The sequence below is a fragment of the Aplidium turbinatum genome, chromosome 6, assembly GCF_918807975.1.
Source record: "Aplidium turbinatum chromosome 6, kaAplTurb1.1, whole genome shotgun sequence".
In the NCBI taxonomy this organism is placed as follows: Eukaryota; Metazoa; Chordata; class Ascidiacea; order Aplousobranchia; family Polyclinidae; genus Aplidium; species Aplidium turbinatum.
In genome coordinates this window covers 12142434-12166855 of record NC_137477.1, presented here as the reverse complement: position 1 = coordinate 12166855, position 24422 = coordinate 12142434, and the positions used below count along the sequence as shown (strand labels likewise).

Genomic DNA, 24422 nt, shown 5'->3' with positions numbered 1-24422 from the left:
TGGCCACTGAAAATATTGACAGATACTGTGCGTAGTAAAAAAGTAGAATATGAAAGTGTCTTTATTATTATTTTTTATCAAAGGTTCTTAGCATGGCCCATTTGTAAATTGGCACCAGTAATGCAATTTGACAAGATATTTTGATTTTCCATAACTTCAACTGTATATGTTTTTTTTTTAATAAAAAATGCAGCTACCGGTAATCTGTTTATACCTTCAATATCTATGTAACTTACATGATCATGTGGAATTGATTCTAACTTGTAGCATAAGCTTGCTCAACTTCAAACAGTGACTCAGTAGGGCTATGTGAAAAAGTTTTTAACGCACCGCTGTGAGCAAAACTATACTTTGTAGACCATATGCTTTATAAATCAGCTGAAATTTTGTATCTTGTTTTTCAAAGCAGCTTGAAAACACCCAATTTTAAGCAATTGCATGGCTGGTATGTGATTATTAGTGTCTTTGTTTTATGAATCTTGCCAGCTAAAAATGGATGTTTCTTCAAAAGAAGTGATAGATGAAGTGGCTGAAAAGCTGTAAGTTTTTTTTGTTTACTATATGTATTATATTGGATATTTCTTGTGTATCATATATTTGCAGCGTAACAAAGCTACATGTATATATGTACTTATTTTATGCTTATTGTTGCCTATTTGAATCATCAGTATGTATAGCCTTTTTACAACACACTAGTGTCCAAAAGAAAGAAAACTCACAAAGTATTTCAAGCAATAAAATGTCTTCAAAATCATTGCTGATACAAGTTCAAACGTAAAACTTAACAAATAAAAAAAATTGCTTGAGATACAATGATACAAGTGAAGAAATATGGAAAGATAGTTTGGCAGCAACAAAAAGAAGCAGGCTGTTATTCTTATCACTTCAAGGCTGACAGTTTCAGCACAGTGTAATGAAGGCACAGCTCTTACTTTAAATTCTCTCAATATATATAATACTGAGTTCAGTATCACACAGAAGCAATTTTTTTTATTTTTAAAATGCTTGTAGTAATGTAGTATTTTTATGACTTAATGACGTATCTAACTTTAATCTACCAACTCAGAGGTGGACACTCCATGCACTATGCCACCAAGCTGAATATCTATAAGTTATATAATATGGGTCATAGTTTGCCTTTTTTGATTGAAGTACTAAAGTATTTTTCTTTCTAGAGAGCAGCTGTCTTATGATACTAGGCAATCACTACAAACAATAGGCCTAACTGACCTCATCAAAATCGTTTTCATGAGAATTTTTCAAAACTTGTTATGGTGCTGCACAGCCTATATAACTATAAGCTTGATTCAATTAATTAGCTTTAACATGAAATATTAAACAATGAAGTTTAGCATGAAATGTAAAATGATGGATAAATCGGCCAGAAAATCATGATAATTCTCATGCCTCAACTCTTAGTTTTACAAGAGTTACAACAACAAACTTTTTATTCAAATTTGAATCTTTTAAAGCAATCACTAAAGCAAGCAATTAATTTACAGCTCTTCTAGTTATTTTAAATTATATCTACTATTTAGTTATTTTATGTTTGTCTTTTTCAGAAAATATTACATGGAGATTAAACGACGAGAAGATGGGTTTGATTTGTCTGGTCCTAATGAACCACGGAGAGCGTATCCTCACCTTCGAACAGTGAGTAGCCTATATTTTTTAAGAATTGCCGATGTTGTTATATATAATTTGTGAATTAAAATCAGGCATCATGCAAATATTTAAATTTAATGTCTTTGATATGACTTTCTTGGTCAGTTGTAATCAGAAAATTGTTTGGTCTAAGCAATAGTGCAAAGAAAATTGGTTTCACAGTAGACAAGATACAAGCAAAACATACACCACGTTAGCTGCTGCAATGACATTAAGAATTTATATTCATAAATTAGTGAGCAAGTAGACCAAAACTCATGGTCACCTTTGGCATGTCATTAAGTGTCAGCAAGTCTTGTCAAGATACAGCCATGGGCCCAAGATGGGCATATAACTAATAAACTGTAGACTAAACCATGCAGTAGAACACAATCTCAAATAATGCAAATAGTATGCCATTGACTACTAGTTTGAACAGAATGGCCCGATTCGGTGAGTCCGATTCGGTGAGTTCCCTATTCGGTGAGAGCCTTTTTCGGTGAGAGCCCTATTCGGTGATTTTTTTTTTTAGTTATTGGGTACCGTAGCCTAATTATCATTGCCGCTATAGGGATAAGGGTTAAGGGTTTGGGGGTTAAGGGTTTGGGGGTTAAGGGTTTGGGGGTTAAGGGTTTGGGAGTTAAGTGTTTGGGGGTTAAGTGTTTGGGGGTTAAGTGTTTGGGGGTTAAGGGTTTGGGGTTAAGGGTTGGGGGTTAAGGGTTGGGGGTTAAGGGTTTGGGGGTTAAGGGTTTGGGGGTTAAGGGTTTGGGGGTTAAGGGTTTGGGGGTTAAGGGTTTGGGGGTTAAGGGTTGGAGGTTAAGGGTTGGGGGTTAAGGGTTGGGGGTTAAGGGTTTGGGGTTAAGGGTTGGGGTTAAGGGTTTGGGGGTTAAGGGTTGGAGGTTAAGGGTTGGGGGTTAAAGGTTGGGGGTTAAGGGTTTGGGGGTTAAGGGTTTGGGGTTAAGGGTTGGGGGTTACGGGTTAGGGTCTTATTTCAACGTTTAGCGACGTTAAAACGATGTTAAAGCGGCAATGATAATTAGGCTACGGTGCCCAATAATTTTCAAAAAAAAATTCAAAAAAAATCACCGAATAGGGCTCTCACCGAAAAAGGCTCTCACCGAATAGTAGCAGACCCAGTTTGAATGGTAAAGCTTTGGTAGAGAGTTTGCTTTATTGTGTCACAGACATACGGTACCGTATTAAACTTAGTAAAGTCATAAACGGGTCAACTTACTTTACTTTGTTTATCTTGAATTTCCAAATATGTACATATTAAAAACAGGGATATCTAGAACAAAATAACTTGCATTCTTCTGGTTACTGTACCAGGCTACCACCTGGCATTAAGTATGATTCTTATTCTTAACATCAGGTGGCGTGATACTCAAATACAGTCACCAGAAGAACGCAGGTTATTTTATAAACAATCCCTGGTGATTGGTGAACTCTCTTTCTGTATTTATGTATTAACAATGTTGGTCATGAAGTAGACTGTTTTATTGTTGTTTCTGTTACCAACATCAATGCCCGAGTGCAGTAAAAGTATTAGTCTTTGCCCCAGAGATTCAAACGATTTGCAGCATAAAATATTGTTTTTGTAGCTGCTATTATTACAGATTAATATGTACAGGGATATAGAATCCGATAGGTACCGGTAGATTCTAAATAACCTTTGAGATCTTTCAGTCTAACAGCTGTAGCCTACCATAGTTTGAAATGATGTAGGTAGTAATTTGTAATCACTTTTTTTACATAAAAAATGTTTTTCTTTTAGGAAAAAAACAAGCATTTAAAATTTTTTACTGGTAAATATTTTTATAAGCTAGTTTGGTAAAAATTTACATGCTTACACAAAATTTTAAATTTAGAGTTCCGAAACATACTGTATGATATACTCTGAATTAAACATGACCAGAGACAAGATATCTATGAACTAATCTGTGTCAGGTCACTCAACTGCAAACATTTCAATTACCTTTAAAGGACGTACATTCATTCACATTCTGTACTCATTTTATAAAACTCAGTCAAAAGAACTGATTTAATTTATAGCAGGCTAATCAGCAAGTATAATTTTACATCTCTATTTTCAATTTCTCGGTTGCAGTTCTTTATAATAATGATCATTGAACCCCACTGTTGCTTGAGAAATGTGTAAAATGATTGCAAACTGCATAAAAAACGCAAAATAAGCAAGTGAAAAACTAAGTCTAAAAACGTTTTTAGAACATCCCTTTTTTTGAACAAGGTCGAGAAAATAGGAAGCGTTTGTGATTCATCATAGCCTATAGATTGATCAATACTTCGCTTAAAATTGACAATAATCTTTGCGCATTGTATCGGACATGGGATCATAATTCCAACTTTTCATGTTATCAATTCTTCTTTTATTAATGTTAATTGAACGTTAGTATTGACAATTATCACAAAGCAAACAATCTGCTGATACCATGGTCACGACTGGTTCGGTGCATTGTGGGTAAAACCTATATACTTAACCCCATTGTTTTCTATTGTTGTTTTATATTTGCTTTGACAAGTAGATAAAGGTGTGGAAGTAAATGACATATGGGTTGTCCCATGCTATCCACTCACTATTGTATGTAGAAAGGCAATATTTTCACAAGCTCTTGATCTAGAACAAACACCACAATTAAATTTCTTCAGTGCTGCTATCAGCGAATATTTGACCTGTTTGATTGGTTAATTGTTTCCATGGCAATAGCCGCGGCACCGGCGTTTTATTGTTGTAGGGACAAATTGATCTATTGAAATGGTAGAAAATTACCACTATAATTTCTAGCATCATTACAAATTAGACGAAAGAGAGAATTCTTTCTGGTTATTGCCACAAAAGCTGTGCACTCACCCACTAGTAGAGCAAACATACTTAATTTCTCTAACCATGTTGGATTGGCTTTTAAGCCAGTTCTAAGAATTCCAATCACCAATGTGTTTCGTAACCGAAGTCACTGCAGTTTTTTATTATTATTTATTTAGGGTTCATCATTGAGCTATGGAAAGATTCATGATCGAAGCTTGAAGCATTATTTTACTTCGTCCATGATCAAGACACAGATTGCCAACCTGGAGGCTGTTCCTCCTGGGTCTCCACGCCAAAGAACGGTAACGAAGAGGATGAAGAGGCAAATGAATTCTTACTCGCACAAGGTGAAGATATGTTATCCAAGTACAGAATAATAACATAAGACGAGAGCTCACCATAGATATTGTCAATCCAATGGAAATAGACCAATAGATTATAAAGTAGAAATATATTATGTTTACGTTAAAAGCAGATTTCAATTAATGACTAGGGTGCCAGGGTGGCCTTTCTATTAGTGCATAATTATGCATTAATAGATGTCCTATTAATTGGATTTTTTTTCATTAAAAGGCATGTCTTATGTGGTTAAGACATTATTTTCGACAATCTCCTATCCTTACCTAAAGGGAATAATGCTGCTTTAACCAAGAATGCGGGAGCGTCTGAAAAAACAAAAACAGCTTTTTCAAATAGAAAATACGAGTTTGCATTTTAATGTGCAAATGAAGACTACTTGCCATGAAACACATCCTCACCAAATGTTCCCTTGGTCTACGTGTGACGACGACGGCCTAAGAAATGTTACCAACGGTGCCAGAGCCTCTTGTCTGGCTTTGACAAAGTCGTAGGCTACTGAGCTATGAATGAATTTGAACAAGAAAAACGTCTTTCATCATTACATTCCGTTATGTATTGATATGAGAACGAATTCGTGCCGGCAATCAATTTGAAACTTGTAATGTTATCAATAATAGTGCACACGAGGAGAGCGATTTATTTTTATCATGATGGCACTTCAAATGACACTTATAGTCACTTTATGAATATCCTTATGAATTGTAGCCAATGTCCTTACTTTTTCAAAGTTCAAGCGTCTGTCTTTTAGTCATGAAGTAAATAATGGTATGCGAGGTATATGAGTACGGTACATAATGTCTTTCAAGTGTTGGTTTCGTGTATTCATTTTAGTACGGCACAACTTGGCTTGTCTATTTTATGAGTCGGCCCAGACAGCAAAATCTCTCATTTTTACATTGATTCAACGCCTGCAGGTCGGATTTTGCTGTTTAGAAGGCAAGACGTATCCGATTTTATTGACATTATAATCAAAACTCAACAAAACTAGACAGCTTGTTATCATTTTAGAGGCCAATATTTGCTTTTTCCGTTTGGATTTCATATCAAACGCAGAAATTAAAGGGTTAGAGCAGTGATTTTAAACTTTTGAGAAATTTTACTACATTTCACTAAAATCTTTGTAAAATTAAAAAAAAAGTCACACAGTAGGCATTTTTTATTTGTTTACAATTATATTTTTGTCGTAACGAGAATGCCTTGCTGTAATATCAACAGCAGCAAAGAAATGTTTTTCTGACCTAACATATCGAAAACTATTTCTGATGCTACTCCTTTTTAATTGCAACTCACCTCACAACAAAGTTACACCTTCCAGTAGTGACTTTTTTGTTGAAGATTTTTCACTCGAAGTACCAAATTTCTTCTGCATTTTGGACAATTTTTTTACAAAAGTTAACATTTTGTTAAAGGATTCTGATCAACTGCTGACGCGAAGACAGATAGCCGATGGATTGCACTCAGCCCAATTGGAAGCTCTCAAAATGTTGCAGGCAGAAACACAGCAAAGGTATGAACGATCTTTATAGTTGTGTCATAACATTCTTTTTCATGTACTATACCGTACTATAAATTAACATTTTCTTTATTAAAACCCTAAATTCAGCATCAGTGAAGCAACTCTCAAATTGAACATTTTGGTACTTGACATCAAAATGTCATACGATGGTTGGACCAATAATATCGTGACTGCTATACATACTGTATATTATGGGACACACAATAAGCAGTATCCCAGCCAGCAAAAGTTGTCATTTTTGCAGCATTACGACGATTAACAACGTTGCTAGTTGGTGAAATGATGCAAAAATAGCAATTTTTACTGACGGGGATACAACATCACCAAGATACTTTTATGAGTTTTTTTAAACTTCATCCAGCCCAAACTTATTCAAGTATTTCACAGTGTAGATTCTAACGATCTGTTTTAGCCTGATGCTGCGAGTTCGTTGCGGCAATATCAAATTACACTAGCTTTCGGAACACAGTTCCCTAGTCATGTGCTATGACGAAGCATCAGGCTAAAACAGATCGTTAGAATCTACACTGTGAAGTAACGATCATGCTGCTAAAAGCGAAACTCAATCAATTGCGTTATTCAAGTATATTTTTAAAATTCACTCATGACTGGAACAAAACACGAACATTTGTTTGTTGTCACTAATTTAGTTTGTTGACCACAAAACTTTTGTTTACACCATATCAGGATGAAGCGCAAAATCCGCCATGGCAGCAACCCTGTCCTCCGCAAAGCTGTAGCTCCAACGATGACGCACGGGGAAGCCATACGATTGGTTAATAGATCAAGTCAAATCTTGGTGGCCACGGTAAGTGCGAAAACACAGAATGTTCTTGCGCATGTGCAGTACACGATGCAGAATTCAGTGTTTACTTGAACATTAAGTAAGTTGGCCCAACTTTACAAAAAATTTTACGTTGTAGCTATCACATTTCTAAAAAAACTCTGGCATTTCATTCTAAAAAACTCTGGCAAACTCTGGCATTCCCGCTGGTTTGAAGCAATCGCTTCTGTCGCATATCATGACAATTTGAACTGCAAAACACAAAATGGCGCATGTGTTTTTCTGTGGAGGCTACTCTTAAAGTTGGTTTAATATACTTTGAACGTATCACATATAGGCTATTTTTTCATATTTTCTCCAGTTTTGTTATTGAAAATGGCCATTAAACAACGTTATTTTTTGTAAATTGATGGAAAAACATTTGCATCATTTTAGATCTTCTCAGTAAATACTATGTGCGAAACTTGTTTAATTACTAAAGAGTTATTTGCAAAAAAAAACACCAAAACAGCATTGCAATGAAAGGACACGATATTGGTTGTGTATCAACAACCCATTGGTTGAACAAACATATTAGACAAGCGAGCTGACAAAAACTCAAAGCAATTGCTCAAGGAGAAATTGATTAAACAAGCGGAGACTCGAAGTCCAGAGGCAAGGCAATTAACACGTCAAACCGTAGTGGACAATCAAACAATTCAATAATGTTCAAATAGCAGATTTGCTAAAATTCTCTCAAATTACTTCTGATTGTACAGCATACTGGTGATTTTAAAATATTAGACATTCCGCCCTGATGGCTTAATCGATAACACTCAGCTGTGTTAACGAAGAAGTAGCAAGACCAAGCGACGGGAGTTCAAATCTCGGCGAGTGCGGTTAAAGAGCTTGGAATCCAATCGAGTTGGATTGGAAATGCAGTGCTCAATATTTACGAAAGAGGCTGTGTCATTGATTGAAAGTCTGCAAGAAAAAAAAGTAGCCTAAGGTTTCGGCAAGGCTGTTTCAGTCTGGGAATGAGTGTTTCTCAGGCACCAAATTAGGTTCATTATAGCAGTCCTGAGAATTTACTGAGTAATTGTCCTGAGTATGTAATAAAATTAAATTGTGTATTCATTCAGGAAACAGTCGCCTTAGCCCACGACATAATTTCTCAAAGACACGGTTTTGACTCCAGGCCCCAGTCTGCCCCTGCTCCGAGTTCCCATGGATTGCCGGGTTTATATGACAATCGCTCAAGGCCAAAAACTGCCCGAGGAAGGTCCAACAATGGTCTGTCTGTGTCATCTAGAGAAAGGTCTTGTAGACGCAGGCCAAAGTGAGTAAACTTCAGGTAACACGCAATGCCGGTTGCGTATTTGCGTTGTTCTCCATTTAATGACTTCTAGTGTATATCGCTTCTTGCTTCATGCCTTTTTACTCTTTTTAAAGTTAGCTCCTTGGCCAAGTTGATAGATCGCCTTAACATGTTTGAAAAGGAGATCGGTTCGATACTCACCTCGAGCACTTTGCTGTTCCATATACCAAAGCTAAATGCCGACGAATTTACGTTCTTTCCCGCCCACTATTCTACATGTAGAATCTTTAAGGTTCTGAATCTGTAAGGTCCAGGTCTGGGCATGAACCTGAACTCGACTGAAAGCACTGAAACATTTTTTGTAGCCCCTTTAAACAGCCTCGCTGACATGGTCTGGTGTATAAAATTTTGAGATTAAATCATATCTGATTAAATCACAGCGCCTTTTTAAAAATACATTGTTATTGTGATCATCATCATAATTATCATTATACCCACTGATATTCTCCTGTACTAATTTTAAAGCTTCCACAAGCAGAAATTCTGTGACGTTTTCTTAAATCTCTTTTCTTGACTGGATTGACAACTTCCACCTGAATAATTCAAAGGTATGTATGGGACATGAATGGGAGGAAGGTCTTGTACTCAGAGTATGATGACGGCGTCGAGAATGATCACTCTTCCTCTTACTCCTCATCATCGATCAGTGTCCACTTGGACACTGGACGGGATCTTCACGGAAGTCATCACAGGTTTTTGGTTTCATTTTTTCTTTTTCTCTTTGTGTTTTTCTTATTTTTTAACTCGTAAAAACAAACTTTATTATATATATACTGAATGTTACTATTTGTTTGTATCAGACTTTTTTTTTATTTAAAACCCAGAACTTTCTGTTAATTAACAAAACAACACAGAAATAAAAAAGCAGTGCACTGCTTAGCCAAAGATCTAATCAAAAAGTAACTCGAAAGTAACTAACTGGCAATGAACAAGCTTAGCACCTTACAAAATAAGGCTGTCAGAATAGTAGCAGGTGGCAGGTGGTCTGATCATGTCACACCTTTCTATAAGAAACTTAACATACTCAAGCTTAAAGATTTGTACGAACACGAAATTGCTAAATTCATGTTTAAATTTGATACGGATGTATTGCCTCTGCCTTTCGCACACTACTTTGAAAAAACCAAACTCATGTATAATGCACGTCTTACTAGACACTCTTCCAATGATTGTTATTTTGTCCCACGTTACGCCTCATCCCGACTCCAGCGCAGCATTAAATATGCCGGAGTGAAAGTCTGGAACTCCTTACCAACGAGCTTGCGTAAATTGTCATTTTATTCTTTTAAAAAACAACACAAATATTCACTCATCGCCAAATATTAGCACGATTAATTTTGTATTACCTTTATGCCACCGATAGACTACTAAATATATTTCTCTGTGACCATCTTCTAACACCTTGTCTCAATTTTCGTTATTGAATTATACTTATCGCAATTTTAGAACTTCTATTAGAATCTGGGGTATCTGCTTGACTCGAAGACCCATGGTCTCTTCGCAGATTCCCGTTGCTGGAAATTTCTTTTTTATTGCTGTATTTATTGTATTATATTTACCTACAACGAAATAAAATCAATCAATCAATCAATACAAATTAGATGAATATAAAGCATTGGTGATTACGTTGCTGTCGTTTTCAATTTCAACACTTTGATAGCATGCTACATTGCTACAACTGGAGCGTTAAAAGACACTACTATCGTTACTCTTTGGTTTATGATCATATTTTTTTAAGAAGTTGAAAAGGTACATCACTGATTAGTTTATGATTACTGATTACATATGATTACGGTACATTACTGTTTTTAATCTTGTAAATTTTTGTTTAGATATCCTAGTCCTCATCATGCACCAATTTAGCCTTTGTACTGACATTTGCATTGATCGAGAAACTTAAATGTATTTCTGTAATCGCTGGTGTGCAGGAATATAAAAATCATTCTGGAGGGCATGACAAACACAACAGTCTTTGTTTGTCCTGGCAATTATCCCTAACCGTGGCCTACGTCCCTAACCCAAAACAAAATATTTTCATGTACTGTACTTATCTTAAATTAACGTCGCTGCAACGTTTATTAAACACCAATAAATTTGCATTTGTTAGACAAGTCAGGCCTGCATCTGCAATGGGCCTACCGCACAATGCTCATGTCAGTACTTCGACACGGCCATATTCTGCTGGACTAGCTATGCATAGAGAAGTGAGTGTTGTCATCTCATATGTTTATTTTTACGCTTGTGACGGCAGCGATCGATATTTAAAATCTTGGTTAGTTTTGACATGAAATATCGTTTCATTGTTTAGATTCTATAATGTTTTTTACTTTACTGTTTTTGCATGCCCGTTAAAAAAGTGACGATAGAAGTGTATTCATTGCTCATCCGTACTTTATCCAGAGTCTTCAACAACGGGAAGCTGGTCCTAGGAAAGCTCTTTCTCCTGACAGTGGCTTCAGTGTGGATGCTGAGACACAAACCAAGCTACACAGGCGGCCCCCGGATCGAGTCCGACAAGCATTTGTAAGTGCAAAACATATTTTTGGTTTGCTTAGTATGGTGATTCCACAGTGTTGTTGCAATCACCAAGCTTCTCCAAACAGCAAAATCCGTCATTTTGGACGTTGAATCAAGGTAAAAACGGCGGGTTTTGCTGTACAGGTCTGGTCCTTTTCATACATTTTAGTTTTTAAGCTGGAAGTATTTTTGTGTGCGAGTGTCTCACGTTTGTTTTCACCGGTTGCATCAAGGTGTCAAGTTCAGCCACGAGCAGTGACAGTGACGTGGCCGCTCCTGTTCAACTCTGCAAGTATGTGGTGGAAATCCAGACCGGAGACCGCTTGGGCGCTGGCACAGCTGCCGACATATATCTCAGTCTCCATGGTGACGATGGCGACACTGATGAGATCTACTTGACCAATCCGATCTCTAAAGGGAAGAGTCAAAAACCCTTCAAACGGGGCCAGGTATGAGTTTCACCTTCAAGCCTGCAGTTAGAAACGAAAAACAATTTTTGATGCATTATAATTGGTTTTATTTTATAGTGATTTCAAGTTTTAAAAACTTGAGTATTCTCTAAGTGATACCTGACGAGGTGAAAAATGGTGGAGCGAAATTTGTCTTAAAAATGTGCAAAATTAGCATTTTTAGCCTGATTTTACAGCCTTAGTTTTTTGTTGCTAGAAATGCCACTTCACGTTGTTATAATGTTTAGTAACTTTGAAACAATGTCAAAATGACTTTTGTTTCTATTTTCGTGGTGTTTGCAACGAGTTCATTAAGGGATAGTGTCGTTGTCGCTTAAATTCTCTATCATTTTAAGTTGGATGTCTTCGAAATTGAAGCAGAGAATGTGGGCACCTTGGATAAGATCGGCATCGGACACGACCATAAAGAAAAAGGTGATCGAGCGTTTGATTATTCATTTGCTTTCTTTGCAAATGATGTAAACGCGTCAATTGTTCTGGCTCTGTAGCTCGTTATGTCATCATGTGGTTTTCGTCATTAAGTTTCTGTTTGAAAAAGTTCAATACCATACACGTTCAATACATAACACGGTGCGCTATAGCATGTCCACTGTCCAGATATTAGGAGCAAGTGACAAAACGCATCGAGAGTTTTAAAACGTTTTACCCCTATCAAAGTATACTCTTTTCTTTGTATCTTCTGACTGTGATGATGTATGTTTGCTTGCAATAATCAGCAGTCTTATCATGAGCTGTCACTTATGCAAAATAATGGCTAGCTCGTAAGAGCAGTGTGCATCTTGACCGATGGAGAGACTAGTCTGTATGTAAAAAGTTGTGTGCATCCTTTCGTATCTTTGTCTGGTCCCTGACTGAACATGGTGTTATTTGTCCAGGTTTCAGCTGGTTTGTTGATTACGTAAGAGTGCAATATGGCGGACATGTTTGCAATTTCCAGTGTAAGACATGGTTTTCTGGAACTTTCTCGCAACGAAAAACCTTTAAATACATTTTGCTGGATCACAATCCCTCAGGTATGTGACGTAACTTTATTGCATTTCAAGGTTGGTAAACGTTACTTTGTGATCTTCATTCAGTGTTAAATGATGAAAAATCAACGTTTGATAATTGTAAGAGGAAAATAATTTTATTTGCATTGATTATGCCAGTACAGAGTCTCAATCTACACGGTTATATTGTCTAACAGAAGACCATAGTTGGAAATGATAGTTGGATGGCCAGTTTCTTGTATTTAGCTGCGTTTTCAGAAGCTGTGCTCTATTTAAATAGCATTTCTCTTGCATTCAATGTTGAGCTATAGTAGAATAACTGTGAGTACAATCCGTTGTCCATTTTGACTTTTCACCATTGGTACCTCTTATTGATAACTGTTACCTAATTCTTTTTTTTTTTTGAGAAAAATACCGAAAAAAACTGTTGTACTATCAGTGAGATCTGACAACATTTTCCTTTTCTAGAAACAACAAGTTCAGAATCTTCATCAGAATCTTCTTCTGGGTCGAGTGAAGAGAAACATATCAGGCAGAGAAGAAAAAAGAAGCTTTATCGCCGCAAAACATCCAGTTCATCGGATCAAAGCAGGTGCGTGTGGTGTTGCGTTGTTTTCAAACGAGTTGAGGAAAGTTTTTTTATTTTTTATTTGGGGACATTATTTTTGCTTTTTGTGCTCCATCACAGACTGATATCATATAATTAAAAGGTTTGCTTTTGACAAGCTTAAACAGATATTCATCTGGTAGTATTCTGCTTCCGCTCACTCTAAAATGTTTGGAATATGTTATTAAACGTTTCGTATCAGCTAATCGTTGTCATTGTCGAGGAATTCTGAACACACTTACTCATCACACCTTTAGTCCAAACATACCCTGTGTGAACTTTGAATTTTTCATAACGCTTTAAGGCACGCGATAGATACTGTGTTTTCAAGTGAAATTCTTTCTGCTTGTGATTCATTGGTATTGTTTTACTTGACTGAGAACGTCATATCGTTTAAATCAATCAAGTTTGGCCTCTTAAGTCACATTACCACTCGATCATCATTATCATTATCATGTCTTTTGCTCGGAGACCATGAAGGTTCCATGCGTGGGATCAATATGGGAACTAATTTGCCTCGACAGCTTGAACACATTTTGTATTTAATAAGAAGTTTTATTTTCAGGTTGTCCTATCGAAGTAAAAGTAGTCGAAATTCCACTATCGAAAAGCCCGTAGAAAAAATGGTAGAAACGATCGACGTGCAACCAACATTTCAACTGGTTGTTTCACCGGCCGAGAAAACTGATGGAAGTTCGCGGGAATCGGACGCTTCAAGTCCCCCTGAGCGCCATAAAAGCTCCGTAGAGTACAGCTCCGATAGCAGTGATGACGCAAAGAGGATGGGCAAAGATACTGAGAGCCTGGTAGAAGAAAGTGAGGACACGGAAACGGTGAAATCCTCATCAACGTCATCAGAAGATACTTTGACAGATGCAAGCCATGATGATGAAGTGAAGAGTGATAAATTAGATACCTCTGTCTCCACTTCCTTCACTGCTGCAAACTTGTTGCAATCTTTTATAAAGCAAAGCAGCGGCAGTGACTCTTCGACATCTACTACCGAAAAGAGTTTTCGGATGGGAAAAAAAGATACCAAATTCTTTATCCCTTCATTTTCCAGCTCTGACTCCGAAAGCAGCAGCTCTTCGTCAGATAACGAGCATCCTTCGGTTCTTGCTCCGTCCATGAACTTTAAGAGGAGGCCATCTATTGCTGAGTCCGTTCCTATCAACTTAGAATCAGCTCTTCCAGTTACATCTTCATCCATTGTGGATGCAACATCTTTAAAAGTCAAAGAGCCAACCTTGGACGAGGCTCAGGTATTTCATTATTTTTATCTCATTATGTCTTTGATGAAAATCCTGCAAGTGTTTTATATGCAGTACCAATGCATTGGCGATCAAGCATGCTGCAGTGTTACGTGCAGATTGCTTCTTGATTTTTGAAATTTTAAACATCTCCTAAGTTCTAATAGAAAATTCTCTCAAATTGCTTTATACCCTATTACCCTACGTCTCACAGAGCGAGTAAACACCTTAACGAAAGCTTTTGATAATATCTATCTTTTAGTAAGCTTTTTTATATTTCTTTGAACATCCTTTCCAGTATTGAGTAAGTGGAAAAACATTTTTTTCTGTTTTACAGGTGACAAACCAAAAGGTGTTGACTCAATCTGTGACTCCTCTTTCTTCTTCTTCATCGTCATCATCTTTATCTAGCGGATCTGATTCGGATGAAGAAGCCAAAGTAACCAATTCTACTTCCGATGTCACTGAAGTATCTTCTCTTGGGAGACCAGAACCCAGGAGGAGAATGTCCCTGGCGGAAACAGTTCCCCTTGGCATCGAAACAACGGAAGTCCTTCCTCCTCCTTTGCAAACTGTCACAGCTGAGGTTGTGGCAGATCCTTCTGGGGAAAGAGAAATTGAGGTTTGAGGATTATCTTGAAATTTGCCATGAAGATATTCAGTAAATAACTTTACCATCTTTAACACCGAGTCTGCAAAAGAAATCTAATTTTTCTTAGGCTCCGCATTGCTCGGCTTCATTGTTCATTCGCTTGTTTTCGTTATCAGATGATGGATTTCTTGTTTTCAAACGCATTCGGCTTACCCAATTACAGTGGTTGCATTTTTAAACATCGAGTATCAATTGTAAAGCACAAAAGTGATAAATGTCATTTTGTTTAATGCGTTTAGATGAAGCAACCAGAAGTATTCGTCATGACGGAGTTTGAGGGAAGAAGCAGAAAATCTTCTTCATCATCAAGCTCCAATGATGCGGAAGGTATTTACTGTAGATGGTTATTTCCCGTCTTTTTGCTTTTTACACCGACTCCATGCGAGGCTTTGTTTTTTATTGTTGGCTTAGCATCGCGTGTATCGCGATTTCTATGTTAGCATATTTACTATTTAGCCTACCGCTCGACCTCGATTTTCAACCGGAAGTAAATTTTGTCATAAATGAGATACGTTTACCTTATGCGGGTAAGTAGAAACTGCGTGCTAAATGACTAATTTGGAAATTATTTCTGAGACTCATAAAATTTGGTTTGAAAATAGTTACGGAAAAGAAACGTAGTAAGGGATCCAGTATGTGACTTTCAATGTCTGAGTTCATTCACGCTCGCTGCAATGGACTTGCAGACATATTGCAAAGAAACATTTAGAAAAACTTACTTTCGTCAACCCTTTCAAAACACACGTGTAATGTTTGTTTCATTCTTAAACGCAAGTTAAACGTGGTATTTAAGCACGAAAGGGTAACAAACTCTAGCAAAGATAAGACGATAAAATGTTTAATAAAGTATCACTTCGCCGAAAACACTTCAGAACTGCAGATGTTTTTGTAAATTATCTTGATAGTGATAAATTTTTATTGACACCAGGTGCTAGCACTCCACTGCACGCAACTGACGCTGTTCAAAGGGAAGAAAGTAATGTGGAATCATTTGCAGAAGACAAATCCACCGGACAGTCTGCAGCCGCTACGTTGGAATTCAATGTAAGATGTGTAATACTATACGTGACCTATTCAATATCATATTATGGAGTTTGTAAAGTCAACCTTGTGCTACGGAGTTGTTACTAGCTATATAGTATTTATATTGAAATTAAAAAAAAACTAAATCACAATATTGGCTAACGGCATTAATCGATTAATAGTAAATTAGTAGATTTGGAACGTGGAAATCAGTGTTTCATTCATTCAAATAAAAAAAATCAATCATTCAAATCGATCATGATCAGTGCACAGGTTAATGCGGTGATGATTAGTTCACTTTATTTGTAAGTTGCACTCTGAAATTTGCAAATTTTTGTCGGTCTACGTGTTTTTGACGTTTCACACAATAAATTAACGAGGAAAGCGACAACAGGCTTACCACGTGTTTGTACTTTTCCTTCAGGCTGCTGCTCTTTTGCAATCTGAGGAAAGTTCTAGAAGAGAGTCTTCAAGCTCGCCGTCGAGTTCAAGCGAATCAGAAGGTGACTGAGATTAACATTCTAATTAGTAATTAGTTGACTCAGTTTCAACGTATAATCATTCATCACGTTGTTTGCTGACATACATCTCTGACATGTAGCACAATGGAGTTAAACTTAAATTGTTATTATACTATTAAATTTAAATTATGCGTAAAATATTGCTTTTTTCACAAATATTAGGCCTATTTCTAATTCAGTGCAACGCAAAAGACGTCACCTGTGAATTTAATGGAATTTCAATCCGTTTTGTAGATGAGAATGGTCTCAGAGTGACGAGTGAACCGCTTCAGAATAAAACAACTGAAGAGGAAGCTGAAGAAAAAGCCGAAACGTTTATGGAAGGATTCAACGTAATTCAGGCTTTATCATGATGGATTTTTTCGTTGTGTTGCCAGTTCTTCTTCGGTTTCATGCTTTTACATCAATTCAGTTTTTAAGTTATTAAAACAGCACCGCTACGCTACAAAACAAATATTGTAAATTTTTTTCTAATTTTTTTTGTTATATAATTTGTATCTGTCACGTCCAGGCTGGAATTGCTGCGTCTCGAAAGCTCAGTATCACTTCTCCCACTTTGCTTACGAACGGGATAAAAAAGAAACACGAAATTGACGAGAGCCTCCAGAGCGATGAGGAGGGTATTGTGCAGTCGCCTAGGCAACCGGCAGTGAGAGGAGACATTCACAACCTCATCAAAGAAGGGGATTTACCTAAAGTCATGGAGATCGTTACTTTGAGACCAGAATTGAAAGAGTAAGAACATCAAAATTGCGATATTTTTGCTCTTATATAAAGTAACAATATGAAAAGTTGAACATTTGGATTTTTCGGATGAATTTTGATCATGGTATTAACTCATATTTGCATTGTATTTTCACGTACAATGAAATAGAGAAAAAATATCTAAATGCCTTGGATGGTGAGACGACAATTGGCAACTTTGCAGTAGTTTCTCAGTGCAGTCCGAGGAAACACCGACTCTCTTGAGCAGTAAAAGGATATCTTTCTCTTTCTCCTGAGAAACTCTTTAAACTCTCAAACGGCGACAAGTATATGCCTAAGCGTATATCTACACTACGCTCATGCAAATTTGCAAAACATTGTTTTTCTTGTTGCAGGCAATCCAACGAGAAAGGATGGTCTCCTATTCACGTGGCAGCCACCTCCGGAAAGCTGGAAATATTGCAGGTGGGTTTTGGTGGTTTGTGCGATCAGTCGCCGTCGCAAGGTTTTCGGTTTGAGATCCAAGAGAAATTGTTTATTTATTATTTTACTTTCAAGGGTCAGTAGCCTACAATTTCTACTTGTTTATTTCCTACAGAAATGCGATTAATTCCGCATCCCAAACAGTATTTTGAAACTTTAATATCATGAAAATCATTTCAAAACGTTTATCTCCAATCTGGTTTGATGATTATCACCACCCATGATCCACCAGATATGATTTGAATACATCCACAGAACCAACGCATGGTTGAAATCGTACTTGCTTGTCATGTCTAAGTTGCTGCTGCTTGCTGCTTCTAACACCGCCGCCACCAGACTACTTGAGCGGCTGGACACAAAGAAGCTTGAGTGGTGGAACGAAGCTGTCCAAACCATCGACTTCTCACACTCAAGCCGCAAAGCATGGAGCATCATCAACAACCTCACTGGGCGCTCAGCAAACTCCCCTCGTCAGTGCCCCGTTTCTGCTAATGCCATCGCTTCCCAGCTAGTGCAGAACGGGGTGTACAAGACAAAGGACCGCAATGCATCCCGCCTTGTTGCCAAGGAAGTATCTGCCCTATGGCAAGTGGAAACACCACCAGAAGAAACAATCTCTGGAGACTTCACTCCAGAGGAATTCTCCACCACCCTCCGCCTAGTGAAACCACACAAGTCTCCAGGGCCCGATAAGATCTGCCCTGAGCTTGTGCTCCATGCTGGCCATGCCCTAAAGTCCTGGTTACGTAGATTCCTCTCTTCCTGCCTGCACCACCACACAATCCCAAAAATCTGGAGAAGAGCTTTAGTAGTTGCGATCCCTAAGCCTCACAAGCCACCAGAGGACCCAAGGAGTTATCGTCCGATATCCCTCCTCTGTGTTCCTTTCAAGATCCTCGAAAGACTGATCTATGCCCGCGTCAACCCAATCATCGACCCGCTCCTTCCAAAAGAGCAAGCTGGGTTTCGGCGCGGAAAATCCACTGTAGATCAGGTCACACTGTTGACCCAAGACATCGAGGACTGCTTTGAGGCAAAAAAGAAGGCCGGCGCTGTCTTTCTAGATCTCACAGCTGCCTATGATACTGTATGGCATCGCGGCCTTACTTACAAGCTGCTTCGCCTGCTTCCTGACCGACATATGGTCCATATGATTATGGAACTTGTCAGGAATCGAAGCTTCACCCTCACCACCGGCAACCCACGGCGAAGCAGACTGAGACGCCTGAAAAACGGCGTCCCACAGGGATCGGTCCTGGCTCCCCTTCTTTTCAACATCTACACCCACGACCTGCCAACCACGGTCTCCGCAAAATACGCTTATGCAGACGATCTGGCAATTCTCCACTCCACAAAGTCGTGGGAAAATCTAGAAGACACCTTGAGCCAGGACATGCAAACCATCTCAGCTTATCTCCAGAACTGGCGACTGAAACTCAGCGAAACCAAAACTGTGGCGGCAGCTTTCCACCTACACAATCGGGAAGCTGATCGTGAGCTACATGTCCACAACAACGGAAAACCTCTGTCCTTCTGCCCCGAGCCAAGGTATCTTGGGGTGACACTAGACAGATCGCTCACATACCGCCACCATTTGGTGTCACTGCGCAAGAAACTGACATCCCGCGCTGCATTACTGAAGCGCCTGGCAGGCTCTAGCTGGGGGGCGAGGGCTGACACTTTGCGAATAGCAGCCTTAGCTCTTGTCTACTCTTCAGCAGAGTACTGTGCACCTGTCTGGTGCCGCAGTGCTCACTGCCACAACATCGACACTGCCATAAACAGCGCCCTGCGCACAGTGACCGGATGCCTGCGTCCCACACCATTGGACAATCTCCCCATTCTCGCTGGCATCCAACCTGCTGAGCTTCGTCGCGAAGAAGCCACTCTGTCCCTCGGTCGACGGGCACTGGAGCCTAACCATCTTCTCCACCACAAGATCTCTGCCTTCCCAAACGGGCACCCCCGCCGACTGAAATCAAGACACCCATTCGTGCCAGCCGCTCGGCTTCTGATCAACGAAGCTGATGAACAAGACATCTCTGCGGCTACTTGGGCGGACCATAAATGGAATTCTGAATGGAAGTCAAGCACCACCAGACTCCATTCATTCATCCCCGACGCCGACACACGCCCCATCGGCCTGACACTACAGAGACAGGCATGGGTGCGCCTCAACCGTCTCCGTACGGGCGTCGGGCTTTTCCGCTCAACCATGCACCAATGGGGAATGGCTTCTTCCTCCTCCTGTGAATGTGGTGCCGAGGAACAGACCGCAGACCACATCATCAATGACTGTACCATCTTCAAACCACCTAACGGAGTGGAAGGTCTGCGCGTCATGGATGATGAAACTAAAGACTGGCTGCTCTCTAGCAGCCTTCCAGTGTAGTCCGGGAACATCGTGAATCTGGGGTGGTAAAAGGATAGACCCTCGGCCCCAGAAGCTCGGACGACGACGATGTCTAAGCGTTCTGACTGTTTTTGTTGTTGTTTTGTTTTCTATCATTCTATGCGCGATTAATTGGAACAATCCAGAATATTCCATATTGTGATTTTAAATGTTTTTTTCACAAACCAATCCTTCTCTTTCCACGCAGTGGCTGGCAGCTATGGGAGTGAACCTGAAAGCCGAAACAGCGACCGGCTACACCGCCATGCACATGGCTGCCATGCACGGCCATGTCAAGTGCGTCATGGTGAGTTCAGTCACAATGTTTCCAGCCAGCAAATCAGTTCTTTTTTTACATTTTAACGTCTGCAGACGTTGAATCAGTGTGAAAAAGAACTGATTTGCTGGCTAGGTTGGAATCGGAAATATTAGTAAGTTTTTTATGAAACGGAAAATAAACGTATGTTTAATGGAAACGTAGTGAAAATGCTGTGTACATGTAATACGTTTTTGCGTAAACGTTCCAGTTTGCTCAAACGTACTTTTCTGACCCTGAACGTCACGCGACAATAGTTTCAGCTAGCCTCACATTGGTTCACGTGCAGGTGCTGCATGCCATGGGTGGAGACATAGATGCGACGAACGTGGATAACCAGACCCCTCTACACTTGGCATGCATGAGTGGACATCTGGAGACAGCCAAGTGGCTTGTGGCGAACAGAGCGAGTCTGGACGCTATAGATACGTTTTACAGGCGAGTTTTTCTCTTGTTTGTTTCTGTGTTTGATTTTTCAGTCTTGCTATTATACTGCGTGTTTCCAGTCAGCGAAACTCTGCAAACGTTGATGCAATGTAAAAAGAGTCAATTTTTTTGGCTTGGCTATAGCTGGTAGTTTCTTTTTGCCCCGTTGCGTTAGCAATGAATGTGGTATCATCAAATATGAAAGCTTGATCGCATGAAAGCGTGATCATATGAAAGTCGTCATCATATGAAAGCGTGATTGTCTTGCAGAACCGCGTTGGACTTGGCGGAACAGTATCAGCACAAAGAAGTGTCACAATTCCTCGCCACTTGCATGCACGACCTTGAGAATGATAGCAGCACCATCGCCTTGCTGCAGACAAGCAAAACGAGGTGTGGATTGTTTCTTTCTGTCACTTGTAGCGTTATTGTTACACCTTGTATTTTTGTTTTTCGCTTGTAAATTTAGTTCAGCTGTGGACAGGAGGCCCCACTGCCCGTGATTTCAAAATGCATAATATAAAGTTATAAACAATATTATACATAATAATATAAGCAACTGCAGACAGGACGTCACTGTTTCAACCTTAAAGTCTCATCAGTGCTGTAATCGTACACTAGACTTGAACACCTTATTACTATATAAGTAAGTCAGCGTGGTGAATTTTCCACTTGTGGTACGCAAGGAACCACATTTGGATACTTTCACCCACCTTGCCAGAGTGCTCAAACTGCGGGAGCGGTGAGCTATGCGCAATACAACAGCAGGGTGCTCATTTGGCGAACCAAGAGCATTACATATAATATAATTATAACAATATATCAAATATAGTTACTATTCTCTTTCTAAAGCCTCTACAGTCTACACTACAGTCTGTTTCACCCTAAAAGGGGGATCATCAGAAGGTCCTGAAAAATATTCAAAAGCAATAGATCGGTAATACCTGAAAAGATATTAATACATTTATATATATAATATCTTTTATACCTACCTTAATATACATTTATACCTATATGCCTTAAGATATTAATATACATTAATATCTTTTCAGGTATTAAGGTATTTAAGGTTAAGGTATGAAGCTTTTGAATATTTTTCAGGACCTTCTGATGATCTCCTCTTTTAGGGTGAAACAGGCTTTAGAGGCGTTAGAGAATAGTAACTACAGTATGTTTGATGTAATTTGCTCTGCTTGGCTTTTTGCGTGGCATTGAGCACTTTTTGTACCATTAATAGTATTTATTGTTTAACTATAATAATATAAATATATGTTATAATAATATCTTTCTTACCCCAGATACAAATCCGTATTCGAAGCTTCACCCTAACCTAGCGTGTGACCTCCCTTGATTACTTCAGGCTACGTAGAAATTTGTTTTTTTTATTCAATTTTAATGAAAATTTTAATCTTTATTCAGTATGGAGTCATCGCAACATCATTCATTATCTGAAGATGAGACGCCTTTTCCTGAAAAGTGGCATGATGATCCAGAGGTGAGAGACCCAGATGTTGCATCTTTAGGATTATAATGGATTTCGAATGCAACCTTTTTTTCAGATCTTTTGATAATGATACTTAAAAAAAAAGTAAAAATTAACGACTTCATGGGATTTCCTACGTTAAAGAAAACTCATCGATTTCAATTTCTTAATCTGGTTAAAGTGATTTGCTAAAATAAATCTAAAAACGTAAATGTTGACGCGTGCAAACGGTGAATCAGCGTGAAAATGACTGATTTGCTGTCTGGAATAGGTTACTGTATTTCAATCGCCGCCCCGATAGCTCAGTTGGTTAGCGCGTGACTTCTGGAACGAAGAAGCTTCAAGATCAAGCTACGCTGGTTCGACTCTCGCGGTGTGCGCTTGAGCAACGCACGTTAAGGACTGCTCTCCATTCAGCGGCAACTAATGGATGGAATAATTTCCCGGCAACAACACTTTAACAATCGGACACTTCACTTTGTCAATCTCGGTGACCGGCCTGCGTTAGTGATTCAAAGCCTCTACAGTCTACAAGTATGCGAAACTACCAGGATCAAGCTCTGCAAGAAGCTTTCCCAGTCCGAGGATAAAGATTCAATCAAACCAAAAATCAATCTTATCGTTTTTGGTTCGCCATTTCCTTCGAAGCAACAAAGTAGATTTTTTCTAACTGTCTACCTTCGTTTTTTTAAAAAAAAACTCTTGTCATCGCAGGAGCAAGACAAAGACACAATTGCTGAAATGGAATCCCATGAAGCTCTGGAGGAGAAGAGGAAGATGTTCGACCAACAACGTCAGAAGATGAAGAGACGAAGATCCAGTTTCCTGGACACCATTAGAGCGGAAGCAGAGGGTGTTTTTGAAAGTAGTTCTTCTTCGGACTCCGATTCTTCCTCTTCATCATCCTCCTCCTCCAATAAAAGTGATTAATGTTGGAATCAAAATCGACTTCTTTATTTTGAAAATTTTTATTAAATAGTTTTATACATGTTGAGAGGTTTTTACATTTTTTGCTTCAGTCCAATCTGATAGACAAAAAGAGAAATTTCCTTTTATAAATTGCTCAGTGGGACGAAATCTAGTTTATATTTCTGCCGTACTAAACTAGCATTGCATACCTAGTGCATGCGTAAGAACGCAAACGTGGATTTGTGACGAATGCAATTGTACGTACGCAGAAAAAAAGGTAATCAAAACTTTACTTTATCACTGTATTAACTTTTAATGTTTTATTGGATAACTAATCATCTTAATTATGTTTTTATAACCAATGTGCTGCAGCACACATATCCTCGTGATTTATTTTCATGTTTTATGTAAAAGTTACATTTTTCATTTAGTTTTTGTAGAAGTAATGTTGCTGTCATATCTTACTAGTTTTTCAATTGTTTTTCTGTCTTTGTTGTCGATTGATCTGTCATAAAAATGGTAATTTTAGTGCAGAAATTAACAAAATCAAAGTTTTAATTTTTCAGCGTAAATATTAATTTTTTGCTGCTCTTCAATCAAATCGTCTCATTTTTGTTCATTTGAAATCACATACTTGGCCCCAGCCAATAAAATCCGTTATTTTTACATTGATTCAACGTCTTCAGTGTCTACATCGTCGTATTTAAATGCTAATTATTTATCTGCACGTTCATATAATGTAATTTAACAAAAAAATGTTTACAGAATGCTGAGACCACTGTTTGTTTATGTGCCTTGGAACGCAGATCGGTTGTCATAACTCGTGTATTTTGAATTGAATCAACGTCGCAAGACGTGAAACCTATCATTGGTGATTTATTGTCAAGTTAATGAGTCCTGGCAATTAGATCGTTAGACTATAATTTGTGAACATTTTGACAATGCCTTACTTCTAATGTTCTGACGTATCATTTCATTGTATCAAATCATTCTGCGCTTTAATCAATGTTAGTGGTTGCAATGTTGACAAATATTGCTTTTGAAATTACCGTAGAAGTTGCTGTAGATATTTCACCCTGTTCAATCTCATTTTGTCGCTTGTGCTCATCACTGCTTCTCTTTCCTATTAATTACGTTAAAACACGTCATTTATTAGCAGTAGTTGTATTGCCAATGCAGTTTTCGTTGTTAATC

At 38.5% G+C, this 24422-nt stretch overlaps 1 protein-coding gene across 1 annotated transcript; it reads left to right on the top strand.

Annotated features, from left to right (window-relative positions):
• The first annotated feature begins 409 nt into the window (after window positions 1–409).
• On the top strand, window positions 410–24389 carry LOC145772404 (uncharacterized). Its single transcript, XM_082584280.1, has 26 exons — window positions 410–539; window positions 1563–1653; window positions 4645–4834; window positions 6272–6335; window positions 7032–7152; window positions 8250–8446; window positions 9034–9177; window positions 10593–10689; window positions 10886–11008; window positions 11236–11451; window positions 11808–11886; window positions 12348–12485; window positions 12930–13053; window positions 13634–14330; window positions 14656–14940; window positions 15210–15297; window positions 15899–16014; window positions 16418–16496; window positions 16749–16846; window positions 17026–17249; window positions 17615–17684; window positions 20303–20401; window positions 20700–20848; window positions 21107–21229; window positions 22256–22331; window positions 23034–24389. Exons 1-26 carry the CDS (start codon window positions 493–495, stop codon window positions 23247–23249), a joined length of 3951 nt encoding a protein of 1316 aa, XP_082440406.1. The 5' UTR covers window positions 410–492; the 3' UTR covers window positions 23250–24389.
• Window positions 24390–24422: the final 33 nt, after the last annotated feature.